This window comes from Nicotiana tomentosiformis, chromosome 3 (assembly GCF_000390325.3).
Source record: "Nicotiana tomentosiformis chromosome 3, ASM39032v3, whole genome shotgun sequence".
NCBI lineage: Eukaryota > Viridiplantae > Streptophyta > Magnoliopsida > Solanales > Solanaceae > Nicotiana > Nicotiana tomentosiformis.
Window position 1 is genome coordinate 60695348 of NC_090814.1, and position 11801 is coordinate 60707148.

The 11801-nt window shown below is 35.6% G+C and overlaps 1 protein-coding gene across 1 annotated transcript; it reads right to left on the minus strand.

The window, feature by feature from the left end:
• Positions 1 to 5624: 5624 nt before the first annotated feature.
• On the minus strand, positions 5625 to 8407 carry LOC104110339 (putative serine/threonine-protein kinase-like protein CCR3). The gene has a single exon (XM_009619805.4). The coding sequence runs from the start codon at positions 8260 to 8262 to the stop codon at positions 5848 to 5850; it is 2415 nt and encodes an 804-aa protein (XP_009618100.1). The 5' UTR covers positions 8263 to 8407; the 3' UTR covers positions 5625 to 5847.
• Positions 8408 to 11801: the final 3394 nt, after the last annotated feature.

An 11801-nucleotide genomic window follows, 5' to 3' on the forward strand; every position in this document is an offset into this window, starting at 1 on the left:
GGAGCGAATTGCGCGCCGCAATAGAGTTGATTGAAATGAATATATTGGAGGATCGGGTTGCACGCCGCAACAGAATTGTTTAAGAGTCAATATTGGAGGATCGGGTTGCATGCCGCATCAGACTTATTTAAAAGTCCATATTGGAGGATCGGGTTGCACGCCGCAACAGACTTGTTTAAAAGTCCATATTAGAGGATCGGGTTGCACGCCGCAACAGACTTGTTTAAAAGTCCATATTAGAGGATCGGGTTGCACGCCGCAACAGACTTGTTTAAAAGTCCATATTGGAGGATTGGGTTGCACGCCGCAACAGACTTGTTTAAAAGTTAATATTGGAGGATCGGGTTGCACGCTGCAACAAACTTGTTAAAAAGTTAATATTGGAGGATCGGATTGCTTGCCGCAATAGACTTATTGAAAAGTCAATATTGGGGGGATCGGATTGCACCCCGCAACAGACTTATTTAAAAGTCTATATATATATACTTGATTGAAATAAATATATGACATACTTGATTAAAAGGAAAATATTGGGAGAGCGGGTTGCACGCTGCAACAGAATTTATGGAAATGATAAATGGTTATAATTGCTGAGTTGGCTTCAACCATTATAAATGAGTTACCTCATTTATTTCTATTATTGATGTTGTTACTAATATTGCGTACAGGTTAATGTAAGTGAGCCACCTTAGCCTCGTCACTACTTCGTCGAGGTTAGGCTCAGCACTTACCAGTACATGGGGTCGGTTGTACTGATACTACACTTTGCACTTCTTGTGTAGATTTCGGAGTTGGTCCCAGCGGCGTACCATAGACTTGTTCGGATATCAGCTACTTAGAGGAGACTTGATGTATAACTGCACGACGTTCACAGTTCTGAAGTCCCCGTCTACTGTACCTTAGCTGTGTGTTTATTTTCAGACAACTTTATTTTATTTAGACCTTTATTTTTATTATTTTAGAAGCTCGTGCACTTGTGACACAAATTCTGGGATGGTATTTAGACGCCGTTATTTTTATGGATTATTCACTATATTTCAGACCTTACTTCCGCATTTGTTTCTTTATTATTAATAAATTTAAAAATTATTTTAAAATGACTAATATTATTTTAACGTTGGCTTGCCTAGCAAGTGAAATGTTAGGCGTCATCACGGTCCGAAGGTGGGAATTTCGGGACGTGATAGTTGGTATCAGATCACTAGGTTACATAGGTCTCACGAGTCACGAGCAAGCTTAGTAGAGTCTGAAGGATCAGTACGGAGACGTCTGTACTTATCTCTCATAGGCTATGAAGTTTAGGAACAATATCACCTCTTTCATTCCTTATCGTGCGACATTGATCTTGCTTGAAACCTATATCTCACATTCCTTTGTATCTACTCGTGTATGACATTGTGCTCTCGGCATCAGTTGTGCGTCGACGGTTCGTGATGCCGCAGATGAACTACGAGGGAGCCAGAGATGCTCAAATATTGCCTCAACATGTGATTCCGACTGAAGATGCGAACGTATAAGGATATCACCCTGTGAATAATGTGGGGGGTGCAACGTACCTTGGCATCTGGTTGATTTATGTGAGTTGTGAAGGTTAATATTGTGGACCATCGGACGAGGTGAACTATGACTTCGCACCGAGTGGGGGAGTCCACTATCGATGGATGGATTGCGAGTCGTGTGTTACATCAGTTTTGGCCTGAAATGTATATATGTGGTACTAAAAGGTTCTCCCAAAATTTACATGTGTTTAAGGCCCAAGATCTTGTAGAGAATAAGGTTGGGACTTGCGGTATGTCCGCCTCCAAAATAATCTTATACTTCAGTACTAAAGGAGTTAGAGAAACAATATTAAATTTACAGAAGGCCTACTCGGCATGGACATCACGGTTGAGGATTTTGGGGTGATTCGGAGGAAGTACAGTGGTTGACGAGATTCTGGACTAAGAATTGTCTGTATGGAGCTCTACTTTTGTGATCATTATATATAAATAAGGGTAAAGTCTAGCCCAAAGAAGAATCGAAGAGTATGTTAAGAAATGGGTCAGCTCAACAGTGTTGAGTCAGCATAACAAAAGAAGAAATTGGCCTTGGGAGAGATAATTCTCCACAGGTGTCTGTGGCAAGCCTATGAAGAGGGCAGACCAGCCAATACAACACCTCCCACTTGGCTCGGTTCTCAGGAATACTTTTGAAAGAGTTTGTTTCCCGGACTCTCCATAATGCATGGCGCATAGGGTTTGAATGATTGTGTCAGGTCACCATGACGGTGTCATAATATGCCATCAGGTTCAATAAGTTAGCCTGTCATATTCCTACTTTGCTTCCTACAGTCAGAGAGCGAGTCCACATAATCATTAAAGGACTCAATTATGATTGTAAAATTTTGTATGAATCGGGAGCTACAGGCTGCTATTTCATTTCCACTAGTGGTAGAAATTGCCAAGATATTAGAACGTGTTCGGGGTGAGGAAAAAGAAAACTAAGGAGACCAAGACGTCTCGAGGTTCTGGGGAATTCGGTGGATTCTACTCTGCGAGTATAAATCATTTTGGCGGGGGGCTCGGGCAGTCGGCTAGCCCAGTTCGCACATAGGATTAATCGAGGTGCTCTAGTAAGTTCTTTTAATGCACCACTAACATAAGTGTCCTACAATGGTTATTCCAGTTATTTGGCACAGACTCAGTATGAGCAGCCAAACTCATAAATGGGTTGTTATAAATGCGGTGATATTAGGCGCCATCACGATCCGAAAGTGAGAATTTCGGGTCGTGACAATTATTTTATTACATGTTGTATGTAAAAGTAGGACTTAATTTTAAACTTGAGTTTGAAATGTTTGCTTCAGTTTCTTACAACGTTTTTGTACTATTTTCCTTCTAATGTATTTTATAATATGACATATTTCAGGTATTTAGATTCTTAATATATATCTTCTTGAGTTAAGGGTCTATTAGAAAGATCCTCTTTACCCCGGGGTAGGCGTATGATCTGCGTATACACTATTCTCTCTAGACCCCACTTGTGAGATTCTACTGGGTGGTTGTTGTTGTTGTTATTGTAGATTCTTAATAGTATACATTAGCACAATAAAATCAAGATTTTAAATTTTTATCACACATTAACAATTTTGTGATATTAGTAAATAAATGGAAAGGAATAATCGATTAATTTATCTCATTTCTACGGATTAATATTCAATTTAGGTAAATAAATATGCAACATGAACCGTGTAATATGTTAAAATTCGAGCGTGAGATGAAGGAGATGTAATTCCCGTTTTTATCGTTTTGGAAGTACAAATACTTTTATTTTATACTCATGTAAATAATTTTGTGTTACTAAATTTAGTATTTAATATCTAAGGCCATTGAAGGGCAGTTTGGAACATTAGATTTATTATAAAGAGAATCCGGGGGAAGTTTTCGAAATTATCCCAATTGTAATTATAGCTAAATATTAAAATTTGAAATGAGTTAATATTAAGCCTTTAAATTAATGAAAAAAATATTTCTTTAATATTTAAAATAGATACTTAAATTAGTTAAGTAGCAAAGAATGCAATTCAATTTTTAACAAAATTATTATATAAGTAAAAGTATTTTCAAATGAAAAAAACCCTAGGATACATATATTTATTTCATAAGAAGTGAATTAATTGTGAAAGAATAAAACATAGAGCAAAATCTGTTATTTTATAATATTAAGAATCAGATTGAAAAAATAAAAAATTGAAAAAATAAAGATAAAATAGTAGAACACAATTAATATTATATATGAGTTATTATTATTATTATTTGTAAACATTCGTACAAATTGAACTCCCTATATCTTTTTAATGTATTTAATTATTTTTTATAAAATATTAATTTAATATTAGTCATTCTTAGACTTTAGTCATATGTATCTTTTTTCTAAAAACCATAAGGCAAAACTATCATTCCCAAATCTCAAAAAGACGAAGACATTATATTTTAAATTTGAGTTATTTGCCAAATCTTTGATGAACTGTGGTAAGTATTTTTGTGTTACTATTTTCTTTTGATATTAGATACAAAAATAGTAACAATTTTTATAAGATATTTTACATAATTCTAAGGACTTCTAAGATGCATAATTTCTTCTTGTATTGAACTAGGTAAAGTGGAATTAACATTTCATCAATTTTAGGAACTCACTTTTTTGTATCTCAAACATTTTGTTTAATGCTACATATTTTAATATTTTTAAGACGGTTTATTTATTGAGATAGAAAATACGCGCAAAACGCGTACCCTAATACTAGTTTATTTACCATGGAATGTACAACCGAAGAACAATATTAGTTTTGGACATTTATATCATTTAAGAGGTACCGCTGCCAAATACTATTTAGGGAAATTTGTAATTCTGATCCTTTATTTATTGGCTAATTTCAAGTTTTAGTACAATGATATTTTATTGAACGCCTTTAACCTTCAGTTGATAGAATAATGTACTTTACTCTCATTTTCACAAATTTATCAGGCTTGTCACGTAAAATAAGAGCGAAACCATGATTAAATTCTCTTAACATAAAAATGACTGGTCACATGATTTTATAGGTAAAACAAATTATTAAATTTACAAACATGTATCAGTGAAAGGACTAAAAACGCACAACTGTTTTAAATTGAGGTTAGACATATTTAGTTTGGTAACAGAAAAATAAGAATTTGCTACGTAATAAGTAAGGGATAAGATGCAATTATTCCTAATAATTTATTAGGGGGGTAAAAGATCTATAACATCGGGCCCTACAGGTGTAAACATCTTGGAGAGACTGCCTTAATTGACTGCCTTTAATGTCAAATTTCAAAGTCAATTCTCATCTAATTCTGCCCAACGTGTAGAAATTAATTGTCATTTGTCACACAAAAGCGAAAAACTTCAAATTGTTGGACCACTTTTTTTTGGGTTCGGTATATCTTTAGACTTCCTACATCACTCAATAAGGATGGGCTATCTTTATTCTTTTGTCAAGTACAAGCTGCAACAACCATATTATACCTCATAATGGGTCTACTCAGTGCGATTTCACAGTATATGATCAATGAATTTTGGATTCCGGATGTCAAGAAATAAAAAAACTACTATATAAATGATTCATGAATGGACCAATATGGTTATGAAAAATGTGCTTGAATACTCCAATATTCCCAAAGCATACAACATTGAACCTTCCTTACATTTATTTGTGTCCTCTGAGGAGCCGTATGAGGTGAAAATCTCGCGTACGGTTCTGTAATAGAGATGGGCACATCGACTATGATTATCTAACAGTTCAAGTGCAGTTCATAACAGTGGAAGCAATCAAATATGATTTTTGGGGGTGGAAATTATGGTGTCATTAGGTTTATCGTTTTTCTAATTTTTTCTTTAGCCTTTCTTCAAAATAAAGATACAACAACTAAAAGAAAGCTAAATCAATTCGGAATAGGATCTCTTCTGGATACTACCAAAACTAGTTACAAATGTAATTCCAGAAAAAAAAAATCCGTTCGGAAATCAAATCCTCCTTTAGCAACACCAACTGACTAAGTATCATATCCTTCTCGAGACAAACAGATAATACAAAAAGGGGCGGGTGTTTGAGGTAGAGAACCAGGTCAATAAGTACCGTGCAAAGATTTGTATTATTCTGGGAGGAAAAGAATTTCATGTAAAATTTGTTCAGCAGTCAGCAGCTTACAAAATCACTAGACATCATGTTAGAATGAACAATCTACTCTTTACACCACTAACAAAATAATCACACAAATTAGCCAACACAAAAGTGAACCTAATAAAGGAAAATAAAAAAAGAATCAGAGGTCTTTGGTGAGTGGAATATTAATCAGAAACATAGGAAATTGGACCACTAGAGATGCTGCCATGGCTATCATCAAATGCAACCAAAGCTCTCTCCAAATTAGAAACAATGTCAGACATTGTGGGTCTGTCTTTCCCTTCCAAATGCACACAATGCATTGCAGTATAGGCCACCAATTCCACTGATTCTACTTCATTTGGCTCTGGTGTCCCTACTCTGTTATCCAAAATCTTTGTCAATTCTCCAGCCATAATTGCTGGCACTGCAAAGTCCACCACACTCATTGGCGCACCCCCATTTTCTTCTTCACTCTTGAATATGGCTCTCTTTCCTGTCAAAAGTTCTAATAACACAACTCCAAGTCCATAGACATCGCTCTTTGCTGTCAACACATTTAGACCATAGTACTCGGGATCAATGTACCCGACTGTGCCAGCAGCCTTCATTGGCATACTGTAATTGCGATGAGACTCTGGCCCCATTAACGATAACCCAAAATCAGACACCCTTGCTATCCAATTTGCATCAATCAAGATGTTGGAAGACTTAATGTCCCTGTGAATTATAGGCGGGACTGCATAATTGTGAAGGTATTCGATGCCTCGCGCAGCATCTAATGCAGTCTTGATCCTTATTTTCCAAGAATTCACTATACTATTACTCTTCTCCACATTGTTCTTATTATGTAAATGATCAAAAAGTGCTCCATTCTTCATATACTCGTAAACCAAAAGCCTTTCATCCCTCTCCTCACAATAACCAACAAGTCTAACCAAGTGTTTATGGTGTAACCGAGACAAGAATGCCAATTCTGAATCAAATGCGCTTTCTTTCTCCTGAAATTTCTTCGTCCTTGGACCCGTTTCTCCACGTTTGATCGCAACCTCACGACCATCAGGCAATTTGCCCTTGTAAACAACCCCAAAACTACCAGCACCAATCTTGTTTTCCAAAGAAAAGTTGTTAGTAGCTGCAACAAGGTCAGAAAACAAAAATTCCTCTGCCCTGTCTGTGTGTTTAGATGAAGTTCCACTCCTTTGACGCCTCATCAACCGCGACCCTTGACGCCTAAGAGTCGATGATCTTGAAACCGGACTACTACTGGATACTTGCCCACCATTAGAAGTAGAAGTAGTAGTAGCAGTAATAGTAGGTTGAACTGAATTATGAACTTTCTTCTTTCCAAAACAACCACCAATCCACATAAAATAAATAAAAGCACAAATTCCTGCAAAACCCCCCACTGATCCAACAACAGCAAAAGCCAATAAACCCCTTCTTAGCCTTCTAGAAGGTGGCGAAGGCACCACCGCTGGCGGCAGTGGCTGCCGTTCTTGCGGTGGTGAAGTAGGTGGTGCTAAAATAGAGAAATCACAAGGCCTACAAATATTACCATTTCCAAAACAGAGATTTTGAGATTGAGGATATATACCACAAGTACAATTACTTTGTACACATGGACCTGGCAAAATCATTGGAAAAGGAAGTGCAGCTCCTTGAGGATACAAATTACTACTCCAACCTGGCCCCCAACACACCACTGAAAAATTGCTCGTTGTCAATCCACACGTAAAATTTACACCCGCAACAACTGATTCAAAAGAAATTGCTTCTATAACATCACTTGAAAATTTATCGTTCCCACCCCAACACACTACTGTATGATTCACACTCCGAATTCCACAAGTATGATTCAACCCCAAAGCTAATCCAAAATACTCGTAAGCGAAATTCGACGGAACGTTCAATTGACCGTTATTATTATCACCTTTGCAAATTACAAAACCAGTAGTGTTCATCCCACACGCGTGAAACCCACCCGCGAATATGTTCACCATTGTTTCATTAGCGAAAGCTGACTGGATAGCTGAAGCGATACTACTATTATTTCCCCAACAGACGACTCTGTTTGAACTTTTTAAAACTCCACAAGAAAATCCAAACCCGGATGAGATTGATGTAAATTGGGCCGACCCATTTGGCTGTTGGGCAGAATAGGAATCGCCTCTCCAGCAGGTAGTAGCATTTTGGGTGGTACTGTTTGTTATGGCGCAAATTTGGGTGTCACCCATAGTAACGGTCGTTAATAAAGTGGAGTAACTGAAATACAACCGTTTGGGGATGAAACTGGTGCTATTCCAGTAGAGGAGTGCAGAGCCGCCGCTGCGGACGGCGGCGAAGCCGCTGATGCCGCCGGCGATGAAGTCGAAGGAGACGTCCGGTGAAATGGGTGTGGACCTTAATTGACCTTCTCTCCAGCATTGGACTCTTTGGATTGGTTGGTTTGCAACTATGCCGCAGATTGTGGTGGGGCTGCCGTAGACGACGGCAAGAGTGGTGGCGGAGCCACCCAAGGCTTGGACATAATTAACGATGTTTACTAGGGTGACGACGACGGCAGCGACGGAGATGACGGCTGCTGAGGGCGTCGTCATCTATGTATTTTTGAGAATTCCTCAGTCATCTGTAGATAGAAAAAAATCGGAGAAAAATACACAGTTATGGTGTATGTATGTGAAAAAAAGGAGAAAAGGTTTTTGCAGTTTTAGCTGTTATTGAGAAAGGCTAAAAGCTAGAAACAGTGAACAGAAGCTAAAAGAGGCGTACTTACTGAATTTTATTTTACACGTGTCAATGTGGGTCCCATGTGCTGAATTTCATGGAACACGACAAGTCAGAAAGCACACGTAGGCACATGTTTCTTTTTCCTAATTCTTTTTGGATTAGGGTTGGAGGGGGTTGGCAAATGTTGACCGGAGGCCGAGTAAATTTTGGGGTTTTATTAAAGGTGCCTTTAATGAAATTAATTAATCGAAATTTAAGAGAGTGATTATGGGTAGTCGTTTTACTTTTCTGATTGAGTATATGGTATTAGTTACATCATTGGAATTTCCGAGTTAGAAATACAAAATGTATGACTTGACTTATGACTTGGTCAAATGACATGAATCTGACTGTGGCTGCGGAATGAGCTTTGTGGAAAATATGGAAAGAGATTAGAAGCAGCAAGGCTTGTACTACTACTTGTTTCGTTCCAATTATAGTACACTTAAGTTCTTATCAAACACACCAAAAATAAAAAGAGAACTTTAGAAGAGGCTGAGTTGAGATTTGAGCTTTATATGTTCGAGATTATTATTATTTTAAGTTATTGGATTTTAAATTAATAATTTATATATATTTATCAAATTTTTTAATGCAATATACATGGTTTGTACAAAAATTATTTGGTTCGGTCGAACCCGCAAACAACATTGTGGCTTCGCCCATGAACTTTAAAGTAATTGAAAGTTTATGCTTTCTTTTTTAGTATTAAGAAACGACAACTCCTAAATGCTTAGAGATAGAGTAATTGAAAGCTTATGTAGTATAATCTCTATACATCTAAATTTAGTATCTAATCATGAACTGATTTATAGAGAAAATGAGCAATCTTTTTTTTCCAAAAAAAAAAGGTACAACAAAGTATATAAAAATATTTTACCAAACTAATAATCTCTCCGTTATAATTTATGTGAACTCATTTGACTGAGCATGGAGTTTAAGAAAAGAGAAGACTTTTGAACTTGTAATATAAAATGAGACACATATATTTTGTATGGCTATAAATCATTGCATAAAAGTAAATTATTTTCAAATGGGGAAAAATGTCATTCTTTTTGACACATACTAAAAAGAAAATAAATTCACATAAATTGAGTCAGAGAGAGTATTAAATTACTACCGATTTGTCTTAAGAAAAAGAAGAGGCTGCCTTTATTTATTGGGCAGGACAAATGAAAAAGAGAGATAAATACAAGGGAGAGACAAAATATTAAAGCAAAAAAAAGGTTTGCTATTGCATATTCTTATAGCACGGGTCTGATTCATAATCAAAGTTGATGGAATATCAGGTGAAATCGTAATATTTATTAAGACACAAATAAAGCAAAACTAATGACAAAGAATCCTCAATTATTTGATTTAAAGTCACACTCAAACTATACCTAAAACAAAATCTGTTTGAGTAGCGTTAACTTAAGTTGAAGAAATAAAAAAAAAAAAAAAAAAAAGCAAACTTAAGTTGAATGATCCTAACTCAACACGAATCATTTAGAAGCTGTACATATGGTGGCTAATTATTTGATATCCACGAAATGAAAAAGTTTGGTCCACACACGGCAGAGAAAGACAACTCAAATTACAAGGCAGGCATAGTGTGGAAAATTTCAGACAACTTTTTTTATGGAAAAAGAAAGCATTATTTGTACGATGAATCTGTTTTTCAAGAGAAAAGGCGTTTGCCTTTATCTAAAAAAACCAATCCGAAAGAAGGAATTTCCCTTGGAATGTTTTCTTCCAAACACGATGTTTCAAAAACTTTTTTTATTTCTACAATTCATATCCAGTAAAAAAAAAAAATGGAGTAAAACGGACGATAAGCAAAATAGTCGTGATGAACAGTGCCGTTCAAAATCAAATCGAAACCGTTAACCGAACCCAATCAATAGCTTATTGACTTATTGATATCGAATTATCGGGGTAATAGATGGGGAACGGATTGAGATTTTATAATTAACGGCTTAACGGTTTGGGGGCGGATTACTCAATTTTCTTATCGAGTAAACCGTTAACTCGTTAAGATTTTTTATATTTATACTTTTACCCCTATGTATATAATGTACTATTGAAACCCTAAATGGCTAAATCCCTAATTTTTATTTTCTAATTCTCAATTGTCTGCAACCAACAGAGGCAGAGAAGTCGTCAGTCTCGTCTCGTCTCTCTCATGAACTGAAAACTGAGAAGTCAAAAAATCAAAATCTCAATGATTAATACGTGTATGACTGTATTAGCAGTCTTGATGGTATTAAAAATTTGGTTAATACGTGTATTACAGTATGAGTAGTCTTGAAGACTCTTCAATTAAAAAAATATCGTTTGGTTAGATCTTAGATGGTATTAAAAAAATTGGTATTGATTTGAAACTGTTTGGTATTGATTGAATGATTGTTCAAAAAATTTCTATTTGGTTTAGCCGATAAGCCACCCGATAATTGTTAATCCGATACCAATCCGTCCGTTATCTTATTAGATGGCTAGCGGATTACTATATTTATAATCCGATAACCGTTAAGCCGAACCGTTAAGCGTAATTATCCGCCCGATAAGCACCCATAGTGATGGATGCTATAATAATAAAAAAAAAAAAATACCACTTAAGGCCTCCGACCCCGTGAAACTTGTAAAAATTGCACGGGGCGCTTTATTTGGTCGCCCCCATTTAACCTATACCTACTTTTTAAAAAAGTTTAACTTGTACCTACTTTTTAAATAATTTCAGACCACTTTCTCCTCCTTCGTTTTCTTCTTCTCCTTCTCCTCCCGCTCCTTCTCCTTTTTCTTCTTCTTATTCTTCTTCTTCTTTGGGTGATAATGATTTTATATGGTGGATGTGAATATATTTTAATATAATTTATGATTTTTTACAATGGTGAACTGTTATGATGCTTTATTTTTTATTATTGCTTAGGGTTTCTTCTTCTTCTTTTTCTTAATTACAAAATGGGTTAATTAGATTTATTGTTGTTTTGATAAATTGATAATTGGGGCTTGTTCCTGATGATATTTGAAGGTTATATTTTAAATTTGAGCTCATTTGGAGTAGATTTAAGTATTAAATCGTATATATTTTTACTATAGCTTAAGGTTTCTTCTTCTTCTTTTTCTTAATTGCATAATGGATTCATTAGATTTATTGTTGTTTTAATAAATTGATAATTGAAGTTTATTTCTGATGATATTTGGAGGTTATATTTTAAATTTGAGCTCATTTGGAGTAGATTTAGGTATTAAATCGTATATTGGATTGTTATAATTCGAAGAACAAATTCCTGTTTCTGGGCAATTTGCACTTCAGGTGTGATGACCCAAAATGTCATCTTTAAATTTGATAAGTAATTATGTGTTCAGATACTTTAAAAATTATAATTTA